This window comes from Trifolium pratense, linkage group LG5 (genome assembly GCF_020283565.1).
Source record: "Trifolium pratense cultivar HEN17-A07 linkage group LG5, ARS_RC_1.1, whole genome shotgun sequence".
NCBI classification, from domain to species: domain Eukaryota; kingdom Viridiplantae; phylum Streptophyta; class Magnoliopsida; order Fabales; family Fabaceae; genus Trifolium; species Trifolium pratense.
In genome coordinates this window covers 53,548,426-53,574,277 of record NC_060063.1, presented here as the reverse complement: position 1 = coordinate 53,574,277, position 25,852 = coordinate 53,548,426, and the positions used below count along the sequence as shown (strand labels likewise).

General features: G+C 33.9%; 2 protein-coding genes across 3 annotated transcripts; one reads left to right on the top strand and one right to left on the bottom strand.

Annotated features, from left to right (window-relative positions):
• The first annotated feature begins 11,796 nt into the window (after positions 1–11,796).
• LOC123885749 lies at positions 11,797–20,117 on the top strand. The gene is made up of 8 exons (XM_045935060.1): positions 11,797–12,245; positions 12,579–13,874; positions 14,387–16,126; positions 16,356–17,438; positions 17,985–18,089; positions 18,340–18,429; positions 19,024–19,140; positions 19,217–20,117. The coding sequence occupies exons 1-8, from the start codon at positions 12,189–12,191 to the stop codon at positions 19,724–19,726; spliced, it is 4,998 nt and encodes a 1,665-aa protein (XP_045791016.1). The 5' UTR covers positions 11,797–12,188; the 3' UTR covers positions 19,727–20,117.
• A 732-nt stretch (positions 20,118–20,849) lies between these two features.
• Positions 20,850–23,874, bottom strand: LOC123885747. 2 transcript variants are annotated; one of them, XM_045935058.1, is made up of 2 exons: positions 23,495–23,874; positions 20,850–22,931 (listed from the first exon to the last, which is right to left on the bottom strand). In XM_045935058.1, the coding sequence occupies exon 2, from the start codon at positions 22,894–22,896 to the stop codon at positions 21,121–21,123; it is 1,776 nt and encodes a 591-aa protein (XP_045791014.1). In that variant the 5' UTR covers positions 22,897–22,931; positions 23,495–23,874; the 3' UTR covers positions 20,850–21,120. The 2 variants fall into 2 exon arrangements, with proteins under 2 accessions (XP_045791014.1, XP_045791015.1); XM_045935059.1 differs by lacking the exon at positions 23,495–23,874 and adding an exon at positions 23,336–23,472.
• Positions 23,875–25,852: the final 1,978 nt, after the last annotated feature.

Here is a 25,852-nt window from a genome sequence, read left to right as displayed (position 1 = left end):
TGAACATTAACAACATTTTTATTTTAAAGATAAAAAATTAATTCGTGCACGTTTATAAAGATAAATGATATGTGTGGAAAAAAAAAAGATAATAGATAAACTCGTGCGCGTATGTGAAGATAAAATATCAATTTGAAAAAAGAAAAAAAAATATAGAACAAATTTGTGACAATTAAATAAGATAGATGAATTTGTCATAATAAATAAATAAATAAATAAAAGAAGATCTTACAAAAAAATTAAATAAATAAAAGAAGATCTTACAAAAAAGATAAAAAAATAAAAGAAGATCTTATTATATTATTGTTTTAAATTCCATGATTTTCGGAAAATATGAGTTTGTACGTTAAGTAATTCAGTGATTTCAAAAAACCCTATAAATTAATATCAAACCTCTTAATTCTTCATCACACATCGTCCTTCAAAAACTTCCTCATATATATTGAAGATCCATATACATATTGATTATTATTTCAATTCATAATATATAGAGAAGAGAAAGATGGAAAAAGTGTCCAAGACATTATTTCTACTTGTATTGATCATGATAACTTCGTTTCCATTCAATTCCGTCTCTGCATCATCACATTGTAAATTATATATGCTTTTGCTGCATCAAGTTTTCCATTTTATTTTTATTGTTACATAAACATTGTTTTTTAGCCTAGATTTGGATTATAATTATTGTATTTATTATATTCAATTAGTTATCATGAATTAATACTAATGTTTGTTATGTGATATTGCAGCTAATGATGCACCTAATGGTTTAGAGAATTTGACAACTTCAGCACAATCTCCTTCACAATCACATAGCAGTTCAAAGCCACAACTTCATTCTTCTCCAAATTCACCTGCGTCATTGACCGTTGATATCGTATTAGGTTTTTGGGGTAGTATGTTATTACTAGTCATACTCTTAGTTGGAGGCCTTCTTATTGCTTTGTGCTACCTGTCGTTGATCCTTACCTCTTTCTTTTTGAACGGTTTTCTTCTTCTCATGGTGGTAACTTTGAAGAGTAGTTTGTTAGTTGTGTGCCTCTTCGTTTTCCTTGTAGTTTTATTTGTTTTGTTTTCTTGTCTTATCTTAGAGATTTTTGGGTTTTTGTAAAGTGTACTTCTTATATCTTTTTTTTTTATAAGCATACTTCTGATACCTCTTTATTTTTCCTGAATTTTCTCCTATATCATTTTTTTTATGTTTATATAATATATTATATTTGCTATTTAAAAAAAAAAAAAACTAGTCATATACTCTTAGTGATATGATATGTGGACAATAAGCCTAATTAGTCGGTAGTGCTTACTTTGTCAACAAAAATCTTTCTTATGATAAAATTCCAGTCATTTATATGGCATTGCTAGAAAAATGTTAATTAGTGTTTTTGGAAGTTAAAGAATTAAATATTTTACTCATATAGGTTTGTGTATGCCTTCTCACATTCACCACACCACAAGGCCATTAAAATTACTCATATATTCATACCTTAAACTAGAATTAGAGAATGGATTCTGGAAACAAAAAGAAATGAATGGAGAAAATTTGTTTTGGATGGGCAAATGATGATGTCTCATTACTAGAAAACTCGCCTTTAGCGATCAGCTAAAATCAGCATCAATGACCTTGGTTGCTGATTTGTTGTGACCAAGCCAGCGATCGATTTGTAGCGACCGATTTTAGAGACCGAAATAGCGACTGAGTTTGCGATGCACTATGAGACGAATTGTGTGACACTATAGTGACTGATATAGTGACTGATTTTAGCGACTGATTTAGTGACCGATTCAAAAATAACTTCACTGTTCATTGCGGCCGAATTAGTGATGTTGTGTGGAAAATTCAGTCTCTGTATTTTGGTCGCTAATGATTTTTTTTAATTATTATTATTATTATTATTTTACAATCCCAGGAAAGCAATTTTTTAAATCTAATTTAATATCTCAAACTATTTCATACACACCAAGCAATTAAACACCGAATTTTTTTAACTATTTTTTAAATCCTCCTCGTCTTTATCTTTTTTTCCTTCTCAAATTGGTCTTTTATATGCACAAGTTAATCTTTTATCTTATTTATTTGTAACATATTCGTCTTTTATCTTATTTTTTCTCACACATGTCATGAAGATGAGGAGGATGAACAAGATAAACGTTCATCGTCATTTATGATTTAATGACATGTTTCAAACCCTTCATTATGTTACCAATGAATAAGATAAAAGATTAACTCGTCCACGTTTATAAAGATAAATTATATGTGTGAAGAAGAAAAAAAAAAGATGATGAATAAACTTGTGCGCGTTTGTGAAGATAAAATATCAATTTTAAAATAAGATAAAAAACAAATTTGTTACAAATAAATAAGATAAATGACTTTGCCATAATAAATAAATAAATAAATAAAAGAAGATATACTACACTATTGATTTAAATTCCATGATTTTCGGAAAAGATAAAAGTTTGTTAAGTAATTCCATAATTTCAAAAAAAAAAAAAAAAACCTATAAATATCAAACCCCTTAATTCTTCATCACATTCATACATCATCTTTCAAATTCCTCATATTGAAGATCCACACACATACGTATAGAGAAGAGAAGATGGAGAAAGTGTCAAATGTTGCTTTTCCATTATTTCTACTTGTATTGATCACGTTTCCATTGAACTCTGTCTCTGTATCATTACAATATTGTAGACGAATAATAATTGATGTGCTGATGCTGTGTCAACCATATTTTATGGTGATCACAATTACGTCGACTATGTATCATTACCATGTTGTTCTACTACTAAAGCTCTTGTAGCATTCAATTGCGGTTACATTTGCGATATTCAAATGGAAATTCAAAATTTACCATCATTTAATGTCACCAAGATGTTCAACTTGCCTACTCTTTGTGGAGTATCACTCCCTTGTCACCGTAAGTACTCCCTTGTTGCCCGTCTATCTTTTATTAATACTCTCTTTTGTTTTCAACAATATTCTATTATGTTTACATTGTTTATAAATACTAATTATATATATGATTATTTCATGTTGATGATGCAGTGAATAATGTCAGTGTTGCTGATGCACTTTCTGTTGGTTTCAAATGGCATTCTCTAGTTTATTCATCACATAACAAGTCCTTATATAGGAGTACATCACACACAAGCAAGTACACACACTTACAAGTACTTAACTTGTTAGCCAAGCCACTTCAGGCCAAGCCAGGCCAAGCCTGCTTGCCTTGCGCGCGCGCCTAACCTTGCTCATTGGCACGGCCTAAGCCTGCTGAGCCTAACCACAAGCTAACACCACTAACAAACACTCCCCTAAACTGAACACATGTGAACAGTTTATACAAAAAAACAATAACAAACAATCATTCTAGGCTATGACCATCACTTACACCTAGCTTATCCCTAAGATTACAAAACGTTTCAAGCTTCAATGGCTTGGTCATGATATCAGCAAGTTGCTCCATTGTGCTGCAGTGGCTGAGCTCTACCACTCCTTCTCTAGTCAAGTCCCTCAAAAAATGATACCTCACATCTATGTGCTTACACCTCCCATGCATCACTGGATTCTTTGACAGCTTAATTGATGAGCTGTTATCACACTTTATTATAGTACACTCCTGCAGCTGGCCAAGCTCTGCAAGAATCCTCCTCAACCAGATACCTTGGCAAGCACAAGAAGCAGCTGCTACAAACTCTGCTTCAGTGGTGGATAGAGTGACAATGGCTTGCTTCTTTGAAGACCATGATACTGCACTTGAGCCAAGCATATACACATATCCAGATGTAGATTTTCTATCATCTAGATCACCTGCATAATCACTATCAGACCATCCAACCAATGTCAACTTCTCATTCCTTCTGTACCAAATGCCAAGTTCTAATGTCCCTTTGAGATACCTCATTATTCTTTTGACTGCAGCCAAGTGAATCTCAGTAGGCCTCTCCATATATCTAGCCACCAAACACACAGAAAATGTCAAATCAGGCCTAGATGCAAGCAAATACATCAAGCAACCTGTCATTTGTCTGTAATTAGTAGCATCCACCAATTTTCCACTTTCATCTCTGATCAATTTGTTTCCAGGCACAATAGGGCTACACACTTTGTTACATTGATCCATTTTGAACCTCAACAAAAGTTCTTTTGCATACTTCTGTTGACAGATGAAAATCCCACCATCAAACTGCTTTACTTCTACTCCAAGAAAGTACCTCATTTTGCCTAAATCAGTCATTGAGAACTTGCTTTTCATAGAAGTTTTGAATTCTTCAAACATGACTTCATTACTGCCAGTAAAAATCAAGTCATCCACATACAAACTCACAATCAACACATTCTTCTTATCATCTTGTTTTATGAACAATGTATGCTCATGAGGACACTTCTGAAACTTTTCTTGAGCAAAGTAAGATTCTGATAGTGATTATGCAGGTGATCTAGATGATAGAAAATCTACATCTGGATATGTGTATATGCTTGGCTCAAGTGCAGTATCATGGTCTTCAAAGAAGCAAGCCATTGTCACTCTATCCACCACTAAAGCAGAGTTTGTAGCAGCTGCTTCTTGTGCATGAAGGAAGGATGAAGAGGCACAGAGGGACTTAGCTGAAGATGTGTATGTTGATCAACCAGCAGGTTACAATAAGCAAGAGGGAAAAGTGTATAAGCTGAAGAAAGCCTTGTATGGACTTAAGCAAGCTCCAAGGGCATGGTATAGTAAGATTCTATCTTACTATACCATGCCCTTGGAGCTTGCTTAAGTCCATACAAGGCTTTCTTCAGCTTATACACTTTTCCCTCTTGCTTATTGTAACCTGCTGGTTGATCAACATACACATCTTCAGCTAAGTCACCATGTAAAAATGCACTTTTCACATCCAACTGATATACATTCCATCCATGTGAAGCAGCTAATGCAAGAATGGTTCTAATTGTATCCCATCTGGCTACAGGAGCAAATACTTCATTGAAATCAATGCCATATTGCTGACTGTATCCTTTAGCTACTAGTCTGGCCTTGTACTTTTCAACCTTGCCTTGTTCATTATATTTTGTTTTAAAAACCCATTTCACACCAATCTTCTTCATACCTTGAGGAAGATCTGTCAATTCCCAGGTTCCATTTCTCTCAATAGACTCTATCTCTTGATCCATTGCCTCTCTCCATACAGCCAATTTCACTGCTTCTTCAAAGCAAGTTGGATCCTCATTATTACTAAACACAGCTAGATTTTGCAATTGTTCCTCCTCTTGCAATTCAGAACCAGTCACATAATCTCTCATCCAGCCTGGAGGTCTTCTGGCTCTTTGCCCTACACCATCCTCTGTGTTATCATAGTTTTCTTCACTAGTGGTGTCCATGTCACTATCACTTTGAACTGCTGGTTCAGTAGTGACTGGATCAACTTCAGCAGGTTCAGCTTGTACTGAATCTTCAGCATCATTGTCTATTAACTCAATTTCCTTTTTGTCACTTATTTCATTCCATCTCCATCCTTGTTTTTCATCAAAAACAACATCTCTGCTAATGATTATCTTCTTCTGCACAGGATCATAGAGCTTGTAAGCTTTTGATTCCTCACTAACCCCTAAGTGAACACACTTGACACTTTTGGGATCTAGCTTCTTTCTATGGACATCAGGCACATGTGCATATGCTATGCAACCAAATACCTTGAAATGAGATACTGAAGGCTTCATTTCACTCCATGCTTCTTCAGGTGTTCTATCTTTCACAGACAATGTTGGGCTTCTATTGATGACATGTGTGGCCCAGACTACAGCTTCTGGCCAAAACCTCTTTGGTACATTCATCCCTGACATCATACTTCTCACCATATTCATTAATGTCCTATTTTTTCTTTCTGAAACTCCATTTTGCTGAGGAGTATATGCTGCAGTTAATTGCCTTTTGATTCCATGTTCACTGCAGAAATCATTGAACTGGCTTGAGGTAAACTCTCCTCCTCTATCAGTTCTAAGACATTTAATCTGATGATCTGATTCCTTCTCCACTAATGCTTTGAATTTTCTGAAAACTTCAAATGCACTGGACTTATCTTTCAAGGGATAGGTCCAAGTCTTTCTGCTGAAATCATCTATGAAGGTTATGAAATATCTGCAGCCTCCATTGGAAGATGGATTGATTGGCCCACAAATATCAGAGTGAATCAATTCTAACTTGCTTGAAGCTCTCCATGATGCTGTTTTGGGAATAGAATCTCTGTGATGCTTGCTAATCACACAATCAGGGCATAATTCTGCTGAATCTTTCAATATAGGCAGGCCTTTCACCATTGTTCTCTTTGCAAGAGTCACCAAACCTTTGAAATTAAGATGGCCATACCTGCAGTGCCATATATGTTCTATATCCTCATGTTTTGCTACAAGACACTGAGGCATCATAACTGGTGCAAGCAAAACATACATTCTATTGGCTGTCATAGGAGTTGAAATGATCAATCCTTTTTCTTCATGAAATATCTTGCAGGTGTTCTTGCTAAACACTATAGTAAGATTTTTCTGTTGCAACTGGCCAATACTAAGCAGGTTGTTCTTAAGATTTGGAAGATAATACACATCACTAATCACACTTATCTTCCCTTCTAAATGCAGCTTAAGATTTCCCTTTCCCATGACAGACATAATGGAGTTATCACCAAGTTTCACAGTTTCTCTAAAGCTGGAATCAAAATCAAATAGCCATTCTTTGTTGCCTATCATGTGATTACTACAGCCAGAATCAAGGAACCAAACCTGATCACGTGTGTGAGCTGTTACTTCTTGAGCCATCATCAAGAGTTCTTCATGTTCATTGAATTCAGCATAGTTTGCACCTTCTTCCCAAGATGGACATTCACTCTGATAATGTCCCAGCTTGTGACATTTATAACATTCAACAAATTCCTTAGAGATAGGATTGGATCTACCTCTTCCACGCCCCCTAGAACCACGTCCTCTTCCTCTGGTGGTGGTGGAATTGCTTGAATTGTTGTTACCTCTGCCAAGATTGGAGGCTTTCAGAGCTTGCTCTTCATCCTTAGCTCTGTGCCTCTTCATCCTTCCTTCATGTACAAGAAGGCTGCTCTGCAACTCATCAATAGACATTGTAGTAACGTCTCTTGATTCTTCAATTGAGCAGATAACATATTCAAACCGCTGAGTCATAGATCTTGTGATCTTTTCAACAATAGAGGCTTGAGATAATGTTTCACCTTGTGCTGTCATCTTTGTAGCAATTGCAAGAGTTCTTCTAAAGTAGTCATCTACTGATTCATCTTCTTGCATCAACAATAGCTCAAATTCACGCCTCAAAGATTGCAATTGAGCGCGTTTCACCCTTGTTGAACCTTGGTATTTCTGTCTCATAGATTCCCAAATACTTCTGGATGTGCTTCGATCAAGAATTGTTTCAAGAATTGCTCTATCGATGGATTGATACAAGTAATTCTTGACTTTAAGATCTTTCAACTTACTTTCCTCTGCAGCACGTATCTGTTCTTGCGTTGCATTTGCAGGAGCAACGGATACACCATGTTCAATCAAGCTCCAAAATTCCTTCGATCGCAGCAGATTTTCCATGAGCTCAGCCCAATGATCATAGAATCCTTCGAACTTTGGAATAGATTGATGAAATGGTGTATTAGAATCTGCCATTGATAAAGCTTGGTGAAGCTTTACGTTGGAGGAAGAAAGAAAGGAGAAGAGAAAGAAACGGTTACACCGTTGTAACTAACTTTTTTCTGTTTTTGCAAAACTGGATTTTGAGGTCTCCTGATACCAATTGTTGGTTTCAAATGGCATTCTCTAGTTTATTCATCACATAACAAGTCCTTATATAGGAGTACATCACACACAAGCAAGTACACACACTTACAAGTACTTAACTTGTTAGCCAAGCCACTTCAGGCCAAGCCAGGCCAAGCCTGCTTGCCTTGCGCGCGCGCCTAACCTTGCTCATTGGCACGGCCTAAGCCTGCTGAGCCTAACCACAAGCTAACACCACTAACACTTTCTGAGTCACATGGTATGAAGAATTTGACCGTAAATTCAGCACAGTCTCCTTTAGAATCAAATAGTAGCTCAAAGCCACAACATCATTCTTCTCCAAATTCACCTTCGTTAATGACTATTGTAGAGTTAGGTGATCACATATTAGATATTTGCGCTATTATGTTATTACTAGTCATAATCTTAGTGATAGCCCAATGAGTCGATAGGGTTTTCTTTGTTGTTGGTTCTTACCTTTTTATTCTCTTTTTTTAGTATATTTGATACTCTCTGTACTTGATCGTTTGATCTTTTTATTTGTTATTAAAAAAATTATATTGTACTAGCGGGCCAGGCTGGCGTGGAAACTTATGTCCAAAAAAAAAGATATGTCTTTTGTTTTGGTCAGTTTGCTAATAAAATATTTTTGCTGCTAAAAAAAAGTGTCTTATGTTATGATGAGTTTGTTAATAAAATATTTTTGTTGCTATTAAAAAAATAAGGGTATTGTTGGTATTATGAAAAGTCCACACCAAAATTTATGTATCACCTTTTTATATAGTATAGATATAGATTATAACACTTATTCATTTTCTTAAAAAAATAATTCTTTTCGTAAATTTGATAGATAATCTCATAGTTTAAATGTAAATAATCTAATAGTAGACGTATCATTGTTTTTGAACAAGCAGATGTAACATTGTTATTTATGTAATTGTTTTATAGGAATTGTTTTGTATGAAAATTTGAATATTAAATAATTTTTTAATATTTGTTGAGAATTTAAATTTTGTATGCTAATTAGTTACAATCCAACCACATGTTCGTCAATAGGCTACCAAAATCTATGAAACGGCGCCCCTGGTGATGGGTGGTGTGGATATAAAAGGCACTTTGAAATAAAATAATATTTTTAATTTAAAAAATAATTTAATAATTAAATTTATTGAAATAAACAATGTTAAATTCGAATTAAGATTGAATATTTAAATTTATTGAAAATTAGGTTAGAAGAGAATTAGAAATAAAAAAAAATTGGTCGGATATAATGGTAATTTAAATAGTAGTTTGTTGAGATATTTATGCTAAAATGGAATGTCCTACCAACTGAACTAAGCTCACAGAACGATAAAAATGTCATTTAGAGCAGAAAATAATTTGAGAAGAAATGATACTTAGAGCTAGCATAGTTGTTAAAATCTCATTTTAAATCGTAAACTCTATCGATTTTACGTTTTTAGATATAACTTTCGTGTTAAATCAAAGCTAAAATAGTTTTTAGTAAAATTGCAAGTCAAAACAAGTTTACACGATTTAACTCTCTGTAAAATCAATAAAATAATTTAAACTCACATGTTTTTACCTTTTTTTGCAAAGAGCATAAATATTTTTAAAAATACATATAATATCATATTAGTAATAAATAATTAGAAGAGTAATAATTTTTTAAACACGTGATTATTTTAATAAAGTTCAATATTCGGTCTATATTATAGATCAAGTATATCAATTATTCAATTATCTTAATAGTGAATTTTTGCTTATAGCAGCCAATAACAATGTCTCTTATTTTATGCATGTGTGTGAAAAAAAGAAAGAAAAAAGAAAAATATACAAAAGAATAGATGAAAATGTCTGAGAGACGAAACATATAAGTAATTAGATTTTAATAAAATAATAGAATATCACAAAATTTTATGCAATTATCTAAATGTAATAAGTTATTTAATAAATGGTAGATACATAAATGCAATATGGTTCCGTTAAAATAAAATAACAAAGGTTAAAATTTACAATACAATCACTTTATATTTCAATATATATATATATATATATATATATATATATATATATATATATATAATATTCATTCTTACATGACATGCATGATTTAAAGAGTCATATTTATTACGTGAAAAAAATATTATTCTTTACAAGATATACTGTTGGTGTCATTTGTTGGGAAAATCAAGACTTTTCAACATTTATATTTTTAACTAATACCAACAATATTTGTTATTTAAATTGAAATGCATTATATAGTCGTATTTAATTCATGAGAATGAAAAAAAATCAATATGAGTGCGACTTATCTAATATTTAAAATTGATTTTTGAATTTAAAATTAATAATATATTAATTTTTTTATATTTTATTTAATTAATATTCATAACACTTAAATTATAGATTAAAAATAACATTATTAATTTTATATTAAGTTAAAAATTATATAAGTTATATATATAATTTTAATATGAAGTAAACTCTACCTTTCAATTCCACCTAAACTAAATGATTCTTATAATTTTGACTTAGAGAATTATTTAATGGACTTAGAAAATTTGTTTTGGATGCATATATCATCATATATAGTCAAATGACGATGTCTTGTGGTGTGGTGAGTATCTAGGACTTCTTTTTGTTCTATTTTTTTTTTGCCAATTTTTTTTTTGGTAAGGAACACAACTAATAATATTTTGATGGTGTTAGTAAAATTAATTAAATGGGAGTAAAAAGGCGCTGAATGTTGCTGTGGTAATGTGGAACGATTAATGGAATTTAATCACAATTAAGATAAGATGAACTGAAATCACAATTGTTACCAACCAAAAAATGTGATGTGAGTACAAAAAATGTGATGTGAGTAGTATAATTAACTTTTTTTTTTGTACTAATTTTTTATTATAAAAAAAAAACTTTTGAAGTGGAATAATTTAATTGTATTTCTATTCAAAACCAAATGAGTATTAACACTATATGAATATTGGACTTAACCAATACCTACACTATTTGCTATTGGACTTAACTAATAACACTATATGAATATGAATAATTTAAAAAAGAGCTAAAATTACTTTGGCTTGATGTCAACGAGGCAGTGGTGGGAAATACTTTCCTACTTCTTTGCCAAGCATCGGTGGTCGTACTTTGGCATCACATCAAAATTATGACAATTTGATTGTGTTGTAACGGAAATGAAGCATCAACATTGCATTTATATATCCTCTTCTTTTTCTCTTGCTGGATTTCGATCTGAGTACCTTTTAGTTGAAGAACAAATCATCAACCAAGTGACTTCTCAGAAAACAGGCACATCCTTTTTTTTTTGTTGCGCTAATCCTGATGTATTAGAATGTCAGGAAAAATAATAATTATCTTGTCAATTTGCAAAAAATGGATTCAATCACAAAATCTGATTACCTTTACTAATCAACATAATACTGAAAAATTGAGAACCTAACTCGTCCTAAAAAAGAATGAGTTGATCTTGAAGTCGTCAATTTGAGAGATAGCGCAACTCTAATGATTGTGGGTTAAGAAAAAAAATGTAAATTCTAATTTTTTTTGTCAATTCAATTGAACCTAATTTCTTATTTGGAGTTGCAATTCCTTCCGTCCTTCTTTTCCACTCTGTTTCTTTCACTCCCACTAAATTTTGTTGTAATGAAAATGAAGTCTCAATATTGTATTTATATCTACCCACTGTTGGTATTTTGATTTTCCATAGCATATCAACCTACATATCGTCATTGTTTCGCTGCGTTGAACATGATGCATTAGCATGTTAAGAAACAATATAATCATCTTGTCAATTTGCAAAAAAAATGATATCAATAAAGAAATCCAATCACCATCAATAACCAAAATGGTACTGAGAAAATTGACAACTCAACTTTTCCTAAAAAAAAACCGAATTAATTTTTGAATTCGATTTAAGAGATGGTACGGTCTTAATTATTGTGGGTTAAAAAAAAAATGTAATTGTTATATTTTCTAGTTAATTCTTAATTTATTTTTTTTCCAATTCAATTGAACTAAATAAATTCTTAATTGGAGTTGCAATTCCTTCCCTCCTCTTTCTTTTCCACTCCATTTCTTTCTTTCCCAAATATTACTTTCAAAACCCTAAAAAACCACAACCCCTTTTCTTCCTCATTTCCCTTCAAATTCCACCCACACTTTTCCCTCTCATTTTCCACCGCTTCCGAATTCATTTCCTTTTCCTTCAAATCTTGTTACCAATATTTTGATTTGCTTTTGAAATTCGTTCCCAATATTTTGAGTTCCCAATTGAAAAATCGTTCAGTTATCACTATTTTCAATAACTTTGTTCGTATTGTTTCATCTTTATGTCAATTTTGATACAATCTTAACTTCTTTAACGTGAATCACTATCTGCATTTGTGGTTTTGTGATGGAGGACAGTGAAGCAGTTGATGATCAGAACTCAGGATGGTTCCAAGTCAAAAAGGTTTTTTTTTTTCTTTTAAATTTTCATTTTTTATTATTATTTTTTTAATTTTTCAACTTGGGTTAATACAATCTATTGTGAATTCGTTGTTGTTATTGCTTTGCCTATTGAAGACAGATAAAGAAAAAATGAAGATTTTTTATACAGTTTTTAAGACTAGTTTGTAATTTTGTTGTGGCAAATGCTAATTCTTGTGTATTTTATTTTTATCCATATTTTGATATATAATAATAATCGAGTTTGCATTAATGATCAGTTCTTTTTGTTATGGATTGTTATACAAGTGTTAGACTTAGTTGCACTCTCTAATTTTGTTGTTTCTATTTTTTCCAGAAGCATAGGAATGTTTCAAAATTCTCTTTGCAGAGTTGGATGGGAGGATTTTCGGGGAAAAATGCTTCTAGCTCTCAACGCAAACAGCAATCCGTGGTTAAAAAGGAAGTCAATTCACATGGCAAACAGAAAACTCATGGTTCTAGGTCAGGGGAGAATTTTTTACAAAGCCCTGTCCCTGCAAGTGTTGCGAGTTCCCTTTCTGTGTCAAAGAAAGAAGTGGCCACAAGCTCTGTTAATACAAGCGTGGTTAGGCCAAAAAATGAAATTCAGAAGTCGGAACTGGAACCGCTAATTAGCACGGATTCTCAAGGTAAACATGAGGATGCTAAGAAGTTAGACCATACAGATAAGACTGACGTAGCCCAGAAGCCAAGATGGGGTGACATAGAGGAAGGGTGCTTGGCACTGCCGCCGCATGAAAACTTGATTGGAGTTGGAATTAAGTTTGGTAGTATTGGAGATGATAGTTTGCCTAGCTGTAGAAAGCAGGAGAGTACTTCTAATCAAGTGGATTCATATCATGCCCAAGAAAAAGACTCAACTGCATCATCTATTGGTGCAGAGACCGTTTCCGACCAGAACTCTTCGCTTAGATGTGAGGATGAAATATTGGGAGAGAATAGTAAAGGTGTTAAGAATATATCTCTGGAGCATTCTAACATTCAAGAAGTGAATGAGGAAAATATTGGTCCAGAAGATGATACATTACATTGTGATAATAAAAATGAAGAAGCAAATGAAGCAGCAACCGATTGTGGTGTTAATGATGAACACTTGTCCGCCAATGATGTTGCAAATCAAGCGCATAGCCTTATCAATGTGGCAACTGATATCTCAAATACGGAAATGGCAGAACAAAATTGCAGCTTAAGGAAAGTAGTACCTTCCTCACAAGTGCTCGAAGTTTTCAGTGAATCCACTTCTGTCGAAGAGGTTAAGGATCAACCAGATGGTAATGTGGAAAACGTTGCTTCAGGATCACATAATATGGATGCTCTAGAAGAAGGTGATTCAAATGAAAGCAAAGAAAGGTTTAGACAGAGGCTTTGGTGCTTTCTATTTGAGAATCTTAATAGGTCTGTAGATGAACTGTATCTTCTTTGTGAACTAGAATGTGATTTGGAGCAGATGAAAGAGGCAATTCTTGTTCTTCAGGAGTCTGCATCTGATTTTCAAGAGCTAATCACTAGAGTTGAGGAATTTGAAAAGGTTAAAAAGTCTTCTCAAGTAATTGACGGAGTTCCTGTCATTTTGAAGAGCGATCATCGCAGGCCACATGCTCTCTCATGGGAGGTATGATTGCTATTAGTCTACGTCCTTCCATTCTTCATATTAATATCTCGTGGCTTCAGTATACCACTATCTGCCTTTCATGGATTTTATATATTGTACCTGACATCACCTTGATAAGGGAAAAAGAATTTATTCGCTAATAATCATGTATAAGTGAATGCATATTGGAAGTTTCTCTCTACGTTTTATGATAGGTTATGAATATGTTAGGATCAAATCAAATGTGAACTTATTAATCTAACACTTTGAACAAGATCTTACGGTCTTACCCACCATCGGGTATTATTTATTTTATAACTTATGCTTGGTATGTCATTCCAATTTGTGCTATTATAAATGTTCTTGTAATTTAGACTACCAGTGGATATTGCGACGATTGGTAGTCTTTTCCTGTGTAATTTATGGTTTCCCGTACAGTCTTCTGACTTCACATATGAGATTATGAATATTGTATATTAGGAATCTGCACAATGCTCTCATATGCTAAATTTGTTCAGTTGCTCTGGTTTTAGGTCCGGCGGATGACAACATCACCGCATAGGGCAGATATACTATCTTCATCTCTTGAGGCTTTTAGGAAGATTCAACAAGAGCGTGCTAGCTTGCAGTCAAGTAATAACACAGAAAGTTCCATGTCTAAATGTTTGACTTCTGAATCTGTTGGCAATGGAAAAATATCTCGGGTCAGTGATGGAACACACAATGCCAAAGAACCAGCAAAGAAGTCAAGAAAGTATATTTCATCTTCTGATGCTATCACAATGCAAAGTGGATGCGACACACAAATAAGCATATTAACTTCAGAAGTTAATTTATCAAAATTACCTCTCTTGGAAAGTTCTGCTTCTTTTGCCACTACCAAGGGTAAAAAAGACCACCTTGGATCTGGAGCTGACAAGCTGCCTCCTAAGAAAGATAAAGCACCTCCAGAAGTTTTTAATGAGAAGAACCCCAGATCCACAGATAACCTTAGGAGGCAAATGCTGCTGTCTGAAAAGGAAAGAGAAAGGAGGAGTTCTGCACCAGGAAAATCCTTGAATGCTTGGAAGGAGAAGAGGAACTGGGAGGACATACTTTCATCTCCATTTCGTGTTTCTTCCCGCATGTCACATTCACCAAGCCTCAGCAGGAAAAGTGCTGAGCGTGTACGTACACTGCATGATAAACTAATGTCTCCTGAAAAGAAGAAGAAAACAACTTCCGACTTAAAAAAGGAAGCTGAAGAAAAGCATGCCCGGGCTATGAGAATCAGAAGTGAGTTAGAGAATGAGAGAGTCCAAAAGCTTCAACGTACGTCTCAAAAATTAAATCGCGTTACTGAGTGGCATGCTGTTCGTCATATGAAGTTACGAGAGGGCATGTATGCCCGGCATCAACGGAGTGAATCTCGGCATGAAGCTTTTATAGCTCAAGTAGCAAAGAGAGCTGGTGATGAAAGTAGCAAGGTAAATGAGATTCGATTTATTACTTCCTTAAACGATGAAAATAAAAAATTGATATTGCGTCAGAAGCTCCATGAGTCAGAGTTGAGAAGAGCTGAAAAGCTTCAGGTGATAAAATCTAAGCAAAAGGAGGATCTGGCAAGGGAAGAAGCTGTTCTGGAACGCCGGAAACTCATTGAGGCTGAAAAGTTACAGCGTCTTGCTGAGATACAACGGAAAAAGGAGGAGGCTCAAGTCAGAAGGGAAGAAGAAAGAAAAGCATCAAGTGCAGCACGGGAGGCAAGAGCAATTGAACAACTTCGAAGAAAGGAAGAAAGAGCCAAAGCACAACAAGAAGAGGCTGAACTTTTGGCACAAAAATTGGCAGAAAGACTTAATGAGAGTGAACAACGTCGCAAGATTTATCTGGAGCAAATTCGGGAGAGAGCAAATTTGAGGGACCAGTCATCCCCTTTGCCGCGTCGATCACTAAATAAGGAGGGACAAGGCAGGTCTACACCTACGAACAGCAGCGATGATCCTCAGACAAACATTGCCTCTGGAATAGGTTGTAGTCTTGGAATTGGCAATATCGCAGCACAACCCTCAATAAAGAGAAGAATTAAGAAAATTCGACAAAGGCTTATGGCTTTAAAGTTTGAGTTTGTTGAGCCCCCTCTTGGTGGGGAAAGTGCTGGCATTGGATATAGAGTAGCAGTGGGTGCTGCCAGGGCAAAAGTTGGCAGGTGGCTTCAAGAACTTCAAAGACTTCGGCAAGCAAGAAAAGAAGGGGCCACAAGTATAGGACTGATAATTTCTGAAATGATCAAGGTATGTCTTTGTTTTGTTTAGTATGAAATTATAGATCAATAATTCTATGGACGACTGTCCCACCAACTCCTTGTTTCTGACAACCAGATTCCAACTTCTTAGGGCATATTTACAGTTTAAATGTGCATGTTGCCTCTTCATATTGTGGAATTTGGGTGGGGGTAATAATGATTTTTTTTAATTGCTTTAGTTATTTTAGCATGTCAGCTGTACTTATTATTATTTGTAGTATTTGGAGGGAAAGGACCCTGAGTTGCAAGCATCTCGACAAGCTGGACTACTTGATTTTATTGCTTCTGCCCTGCCAGCTTCTCACACATCCAAACCTGAAGCATGCCTGGTTACATTGCACCTGTTAAAACTTCTGAGAGTTGTACTATCTGCACCTGCAAATAGGAGTTATTTCATTGCACAGAATCTTCTGCCCCCAATCATCCCGATGCTTTCAGCAGCTCTTGAGAACTACATAAAGATCGCAGCATCTTTAAGTACTCCTGGCAATGTCAGTTTGCCCTCAACTAAAGCATCAGCTGAGAACTTTGAATCAATTTCTGAAATATTAATTAATTTTTTGTGGACTGTTACTGCTATTTTTGGCCATATAAGCTCAGAAGCAAGGCAACTTCAGATGCGTGATGGTTTGCTGGAGTTATTGATTTCCTATCAAGTGATTCATCGGTTGAGAGATCTTTTTGCACTTCATGATAGGCCTCAGATGGAAGGATCAGCATTTCCTGCCTCTATTGTCTTAAGCATACATCTTTTGACGGTTTTGACTTCCAGACCTGGTAAATTGAGTTATATTGACTGGGAATCTTCCCCTGTGGCAATGGAGCAGGAAATCAGCTCTGAAGGGGCTAAGTTTGCAAATTCCATACTCTCTGTAGGGCAGAACTCCTGGGGAGATTACAATCCCTTATCGGTGATCAATGGGGGCTCAGCTATGCATTTGCCTGATGTCCCTGAGGACAGACCACTGGATGAAATAAGTAAGGTGAATAGGAATGAAGAATCAGTTGCTATTGGCAAGGACTGTGAATTGGAGCATGAAAGTTCTGTTAAATTGAAAAACAATGATATGGAGAAGATCACTAATCAAGATGAATCCAAGAAAAACCAGAATGATATTGTGACTTCTGCTATTCCTCAGAGAGATGAAAAACATACAGCGCAGAAAAATGAAAAAGAATCAATTTTGGCTCAGCCAGTGGTATTCCTTCTTTCGGCTGTTTCTGAAACAGGACTTGTCAGCCTCCCTTCTCTTTTGACTGCTGTTCTTCTGCAGGCAAACAATAGATCATCCTCTGAACAGGTAAATTTTCTGTAACATGCAAAATCATTTTTACTAGTATTAATTTATCCCAGAAGTCTTTATTATGAAAACTCATTAGATTTCTGATATGTCCATTATTCCATGTATTTTATTATTCCCTTTTCATTTTCTAGAAGGTACTACCTTCATCCCTAAATATAAGATCCTCTTGAATATTTTTTCAAATTTTCAACTGGATTAATTATTTATTTATCAACATACTCCTAATTATGTTACTTCTTTTTCTGCAACTAGTTATAAATACTATAATGGAATCATAAATTAATTCTCTCTCATGATTCACGAAGAGTAAAGTTGTAAAACAATATCAAAATTTAATGTTACTATCAACTTTCTTAATTTCCGTGATTAAGTCAAACAAGGTCCTATATTTAGGGATGAAGGTAGTAATTTACTTCCATGATGATGTGGATCTAGGCCATGTAATAGTTACTAATTAGTAATTACTTATTATCCTTGTGTCTCCTGGTAATATATATGTTTTTTTTAAGTTATTTGATGTTAAATGATTTCATTTTCTTCTAGGCAAACTTTATTCTGCCATCTAATTTTGAAGAGGTGGCAACTGGAGTATTGAAGGTATTGAATAACGTGGCTCTTTTGGATCTTGCATTTTTGCAGCGAATGCTGGTAAGTTTGCTGATTCCACTTATAATAATAATAATAATAATAATAATAATAATAATAATAATAATAATAATAATAATAATAATAATAATAATAATAATAATAATAATCTATATTTAAAAAACTGTATGTTAAGCTAAAGAAAGCTTAGATATTTAAATTTGATTTTGTATATTAGATTATATTGACTTTCTCTCCTGGTGCTGGTTATTGCTGATATTTTCCTGTGTTCCTTTTGCTGTTTTGCTTATAGGCTATGCCAGATCTGAAAATGGAAATTTTCCATTTGATGAGCTTCCTTCTTTCTCATTGTGCCAGCAGGTGGAAAGCTCCTTATGATCAGGTGAATCATCAACTACTCAAAAATAAAAAGATCATTAGTACTTTTTACGATCAAAAGACTTATGTTGGCTTTCGTAACCCTGGCTTGCCTAACTCTAGAACCTTCTAAAATGAAATCTCTTTGCCTAACTCTAGAACCTTCTAAAATGAAATCTCTTTGACCTGTGTATTCATTGTTAACGGATAGTAAACATAGGAAGTGTTACTCATTTGTAGTCAAGGTGTTCTACCCCAAACTTAAAGGGTAAATCATACCAAACTCTAGAGAGTTGATAAAATTGCATTAATATCCTTTCTGTTTTCTGAAATTACAACCACATCCTTTGTTTAGAAGTTCCACCCGACTAATTCAAGAGGATACATGCAATTTTCAAAACTAAAGGAATAGAGGGTGAGGTCTGAATGATTTCATCTAACCTCATTGGAGGTCAACATTATTTTCCAAACAATGAGTGCTTTGATTTATAAGTATTTATAGCACAGGCACACCTGACATTATTCTTCATGACATGTTAGTATCTAGACGCCTGCAGTGAATGTGTCAGGGTACGTAGCTATAGTAAGTTTAATGCTACAATCTGCATTTCTTTTCCAGGTTGGCTCGCTTATGCTTGAATCACTATCCCTTCTTGGTCACTTTGCATTGTTTCATCCTGGAAATCAAGCTGTCCTTCGATGGGGAAAGAGTCCCACACCCACCATCCTCCACAAGGTCAATATTTAAGAAATTCTGGTTTTTTTAGTCAATTTTTGTTAAGATAATCTAATGCTCAGTTGTAAAAATACAGGTATGCGATCTGCCATTTGTTTTCTTCAGTGACCCAGAGTTGATGCCAATATTGGCTGGCACATTGGTTGCGGCATGCTATGGGTGCGAACAGAACAAGTTCATGGTTCAGCAAGAACTAAGTGTTGATATGCTACTTTCCTTGCTAAGATCTTGCAGAAATGCTGCACCTGCAACTCAGTTTAATTCAAACTTAGACAATATCCCAACAGATGAATCTAGTGGGAGTAATCAATCAGGTATAGTAAAACACAGTCGTTCCAATGGCAAAGGTACTAGGGCTTCCTTGGGAAAGAACGGTGCTTTGGGAAATGGCGTGAAAAGTAGCAGGACAAGAAGCCTGCGGGACGGCAAGGCAACTAAGAATTCAGACGAAGCAGTTCCTAAGTACAAACAATTTAGTTCAGAGACGTCACATTCAATGTTGCACTGTAGATTTCCTCACAGTTTCCTTGATAAAGTAGAGCAGTTCTTTTCAGCTGATATTGCCAGCGAGGTTGATGAAGCCTGACTTTTAAGTTTTGCGAATTCATTTTGACATTCCAAAAGGATCTTCACATGCATATACAACAGCAAATGAACATAGATAAAGCTGACGAAGCTCTGAAGACATTAACCTGTCCGAGTAATAATATAGTAACATATACCAAAGCTTGGGAAATACACACAGTACGGGTTTAGCAATTTTGTAATATATAAAAATAATGTATAAGTGGCCATTATATGGTAGTATGGAGTTTAGTTAGCACAACTCCAGCTATTGATTTCTCATATGGACTTCAATCTTTACACGATGAATTTCACAATTAATATAAAACAGTTGAAAAATTGTAGTCTTTCACGGCATAGCTATGAAATCAATGGCTAGATAACTTGTGTATCAGCCAGCCTGTGATGAGTACCATTATACCTTTCCATTATAAGACTTTGTAATATTACGGCTTCTTTTTCATGATTATGACTTTGTAATATTAATGATGACAATATGATAATCAAATACTTGATTGATTAACTATATACTTCATATTAGCTGAATGACGATTAATTTAGGCCTTAAAACAAACTGATGGTGGGACTAAAGCTTCTAGAACCAGAGATGCAAAGATGATGTGAATGAAATCTATGTTGATAAAGGAAAGAAAAGAAGCTGTTCAGAAAACCCAGAAAATCTTCAGGTGATGAAATTGAAATCTATGATAAAGAATTATTTAATACTTGATATATTGAACATATATCACTTGTCACAATAAAATCAAACATACACTAACTAACAATTACTTGTTTTTTCAATTTCATATTCTGATGTCAATCAGAAAGATTTTGAGTATTATGTAGTTTCATTATTGTTTCTTGCAGCAACTTGATAGTGATAAACTCAACTGTTTCTCTCTCTCTTTTTTTTTTTTTTTTGGTACATCTCAACTGTTTCTCTTTATTTTGGTTTTATGCTAATCAAATGGATAATTATTAATGAATCTAATCTTCTATCCCTGAGTATTAATTTTGTGATCCCCAAGCTTTGTGGTTGATCCTCTTAGCAATTGTTAGTTATATATTGTTACTGCAAAATCTGTTGGTGATATATATTTCATAGGAGTCAACTTGTATATCTTAGATAATTAAAGAAAAAACTCTATATCAGTAAAGACTAATACATTCCAGTGAAATCTTCTCATTCATCAAATCTCAAGGGCACAAAAGGAAACAGGTAAAACACACATGAAACAACATTAACAATCCAAGCTTAAATCAAAGCCACAAACAGATGCAGTTTCAAAAAGGTTGAAGTTTAGAACCAAAAACACTTTCAGAACAATTTCAGTTATTCCTTCTTGTCCCATCACAATTATCAATATGTACAATAACACAGATGTATAGTATAGGATTGACAGTAGTCAGTAACACTCAACAAACTGTGCTCACTTCTGCATGTGCGGCGCCCTCTCTAGGTGAATCAAGAGATATTACAGTTTCAAATGCACCAACTAGAGCCTTGACCTTGCTCTTCCTCAGTTCGGTAAGTTTGCTTGCAGTCTCTTCAATGACATTATTATACAAACCTGAATTTTGTTTCTTCTTCCATTCCACATTTTGATGCCTCAAAACAACTTTGTCGGATCCTGATTTTGAACCATATATTCGGCTTCTATCTACACCACCAATCCTTCTCCCAAAATTTCCGTTTTTACTTCTTTCCACAGTCTGCTGTTTGAGATCAACTTTCTCAGTTTTGATATTTGCAGAATGTAACTCACCACCATCAACTTCTTTATCGGCAACGGTCCTTTTTCTTGTGCCATTTACATCTCTTCTGATGTCATCCCCGAGCAGGCGTGCTGACCTGAATTTGAGCCTCCTTGGAATGTTGTTGCTTTGAGGCTGAATTTCAATCACCTTTCCTCTCCTAAAAGTTAACTTCCTAGTTGGAATAACATTATTTGCTGCCCCAACTATTGTAGTCATCTTTGGCCTTATTTTGTACCCTACCTTCACATTTTCACCCTGATTACCGTGTCCTGTTTTGTTGGGCTTATATGTAGTACCATTTTGTTTTCTGAGTGAAGAAGAGTTAGACGAGGAAACGGTTGATAACTGTGATGGTGATGATCGCGAAGCACTACGTGTTTTATGCTGTATGTTTGTCTTGAATTTGTTCCCTGAGGATTGATGAGAGAGTGTCCCAGATACAGTTCCTTGTCCAACATGTCTAAGGCCCTTCCTTGAAGATGCAGAAACCCCAGAATTGCCGGTTTTATTAGTAGTTCTCTTCAAGCTTTTGTCTCCTGATGATGAATGTGAAGCTGAAGGTAAAGGTGAAAGTGACTTAGTTGCATCACAAGCCAGAGTAGGTTCATCAGATAAATTTTCCGAGTTAGGTTCAATGACATGCAAAATTTTGTCTGGTAAATTGTCATTGTTGGCTAGTTCAGGTTTCAGTTCTTCACCATTCTCATGATTTTTCTGAGAAGACACTCTTCTCAAGTTTTTGGAAGTATCACTTGAGCTTGAAGGTTTCTTGACATTTTGTTTTGTAGACGAGAGAAAATTTGATGCTGATGATTTATCCTTGCCTCCACTAGAAAATGTTCCTTTCTGTTTGCTTCTGATTGCAGTTTCTTTAATGCTGCTTGAACCAAAAGCACATTTGTTTTTGACTAATTCCCATTTTGTTTGACTTTTGGAACGTTGCTTCACATGGTGAGAAGATGTCTCTGAACTTGGTTGAACTATGTCACTGTTATCATGTTCCATGGAGACATCAGTTTCTTCAAAAGGCGGTGAATTTTTCTCTGAAGTGGCTGTTTTTTCGCTTGTTATCACTTCCTTGATGTCAACAGTATATTCAGGTTCTCCAACTTTTGAAGTTAGAGAATGATCTGAACTTCTTCCTGATTTCTTTGTTCCTTCCAATGAAGTTAAAATTTCTCCTGATACATTGGTTTTCCTCTCCCTCCTTTTCTTTGCTGTTTTCCATGGTTTTTCTTCAGTGGCATGCGGGATACCGTATTTGCACAAATCATGGCAGGAACTCCTACGATCACGACGATAACGCGAAAGAATCTTAGGTGGACCTTTTGTGATAATTAATCCCTCAAACTCAATAGGATTTTCTTTCTCATCAACTTCTTCAAGCTCAATTATCTCAGACTCCACTTGGTTAACAGTAATTTCCTCTGCCATCAATTATCAAGATCAAGCAACAATTTCAAAGATCCCTGCAACAGATAAGATTCCTTTCAGATATCTTCAACAAGGTGGAGAAGAAAAGAAGACTTGGTTCCTTTCATTAATACCACATAGACTATAAACTTATAAAAACATATCTAATATCTGGTAAATATGTTAGAAACCGACGAAACATAATTATGTTTTCAGTTATAATTTTGGCATCTTAAAGGAAACAAACAGGGCATATAAGACTAAAGACAATAAAACTCAACCATGTTCCATCATCCATGATTTAATTCCATGATCAGAATATCATTTAGTTAATTATGATTTGAAAAATAAAACAATAATCTTATATAGGATGCTAGAAAAAGCAGATCCATACAACATGAATTGATTCAGATTAATTTCAGATAAAAACTTAAAAATAATCTTATTTATGAGTACATACAGAGACCCTTTATAGGTATATATATATGAATATGATCTAAGGATATGAGAGAATAATTCCTTGAGAAGATTCCATGATACATCTTGAATAAATATATGAGGTTATAACTTATAAGAAAATGCATGCATATATGCATGAAGATGAAGATTGAAGACATACCTTGTTTGATTCTTGAAGAAAAGAAAGAGAGGTGCAAGGATTGAAATGGAAGAAGCAAAGAGTTGATGATGTTATTTTGATGTGTTGAGAAGGTAGCGTTTCAAAATGAGAAAACTAATATACGCGTTAGTTAATTTGTTGAAAGAAAATTAATATAAAGAAAGTAACCTTCCAGAGAGAAAAAGAAAAGGACAGAGAGTCCCACCACAGGTGAGATGATAAGGAAGGAAAAACAGTCTGTCAGAGAAACCACCACAACCTCCCTAACCATGGAACTATATCATTACGATGGACCAAAGATAGTATAGGGTAGAAGAAAGAGAGAACAATGCATGTCAATATGTCACCTTTTTCTTTCCCTACCACCTTTTTTACAACCTGTTTTTTTTTTCTTTCCCTATACATATTTGTATTTTTATAAAAAAAATTATAATTAATTAAAGTGGCACTAAACCATGAAGGTTGAATATGAAGGGCATTTTTGAAAATTCAGTAATATTTTTTATGAGAACAAGAAGATTAATTGCATTTAATTATATATATATATATATATATATATATATATATAGATAGATAGATAGATAGATAGATAGATAGATAGATCGGATGAAGTATTTTATAACATTAAATAGATATGAGATATAGTGGTGATTGACGCTGAACTTGGTAGGGAGAATCACGGTTCGATCCCCCGCAACTACAGTCAGGAGGTGGCTGAAACCACTTGATGCCAGAACTGACTCCCGAACCAAATTATACTGGTGGTAAAAGCCAAAAAAAAAAAATTGATATAAGATTTGTGTCACTAATCATTAGTTGGTTCAGTGATGATTAACGTTGAATTTGGTAGGGAGGATCACAGTTTGATCCACCGTAGGACCAGATACTGGTAGTGAAAAAAAATGTCTATTTTAAATTACTCATGATATATGACATATTTGACTATTTCATGTAAATTAAGAAAACTATATAAATAGAGAAAAATGTACCACTTTTAGTATATTACATATTGTTGTATTTTTATTTTTGGTTACATTATATTGATGTATTTATATTGCAAATATAAAGTATTGAATTATATTTATCAAAAAAATTATTGATATTACCATAATTTATTTTATTTTTGGTCAATGATATTACCATAAATTTAAAGTACAAGATATTGAAATTGAGATAGTGTATGAAATATTAATCAGGTACTATTAATGTTATTTTAAAAATAAAAAATGTCAATTATTATTGGACTTCTTTTAATGAGATAGGGAGTATATGACCTATCTTATTTGTAATTTGTGTTGCACCAAAAAATAGAAAAAAATAAATTGCTTGTAACATCTCTAAACACGTGACTATTTATCATTCACCACGTTTACCTTCTCCAAATTTTATCACTATTTATTGTCAAAATTTTTTTTATCACTATTTAGTAGTCTTCATACACCTACCTTTTATTTATTCATTGTCCAAGTTATTGACATCATTATAATTTATATCAAATCAAAGCAAACACTTAATAGACATGAGTCACTCACTTGGTTAGGCAGATTGAATTTGTTAAAGAGAGGCCAATTTATGTAGGACACATTTTTAAAGATATACCGTAATAATCAAGCCAAAATTATAGTAATTTAATACTAATATGACTTTTTTGACTTATTTAATACTAATTTAGCTTGAGATTGAAGAAACCATTTTAATTCTCATTTTAAAATTTAACTATATTCAATTCTAGACTAACATTTGCCATAAACAAAATGATGAGTTCACTTACCAATCTTTAGTTGATTCAGTGGTGATTGTAACTGAACTTGGTAGGGAGGACCGCGATTCGATCCCCCGCAACTGCGATGAGTTCACTTTGTTGATATAGAAAACAAAATGAGTTCACTTTTTAAAAATATGATTTCATCATATTTTTCATGGTTCATCAAATTCATTTATGTATTATGTACTTAAAGTTAACTTTAGCTACTCAACCTTATTATGATAGAGAATCAACACTGTGTGATCATAACATTGACCCTACCTAATGATATAAAATTCACTAGTAGTTGCTATTGTTGATTATTGATTATACAAGTATAAATAAATTATTGTGCCTCATCTGAAATTATGTTTTGAATCTTTATATAATTTGATAAAATAATTGGCCAAATGATTCAATGTGAGAAGTTGAAAACTTTTTATATCTATATTGATATCTTGAGAGTTAGTTATCAATAGAATTTTTTTTTCCAGTTTTATTAAGAACAACTTAACTCTAATATAAAATCTGATTTCACTATTCTCTTTTGCTATGATTGGCAAAAAGGAGGCATGATTAAGCTACTAGATTAAATTTCCAACAACCAAACAAAA

Excerpts from the sequence above, each read along its gene's own strand:
- LOC123885747 (XM_045935058.1), bottom strand. The coding sequence starts at position 22,896 with ATGGCAGAGGAAATTACTGTTAACCAAGTGGAGTCTGAGATAATTGAG.
- LOC123885749 (XM_045935060.1), top strand. The coding sequence starts at position 12,189 with ATGGAGGACAGTGAAGCAGTTGATGATCAGAACTCAGGATGGTTCCAA. Across the intron at positions 12,246-12,578 it reads GATGGTTCCAAGTCAAAAAG|AAGCATAGGAATGTTTCAAA; the intron begins GTTTTTTTTTTT and ends TATTTTTTCCAG. Across the intron at positions 17,439-17,984 it reads ATAGATCATCCTCTGAACAG|GCAAACTTTATTCTGCCATC; the intron begins GTAAATTTTCTG and ends ATTTTCTTCTAG.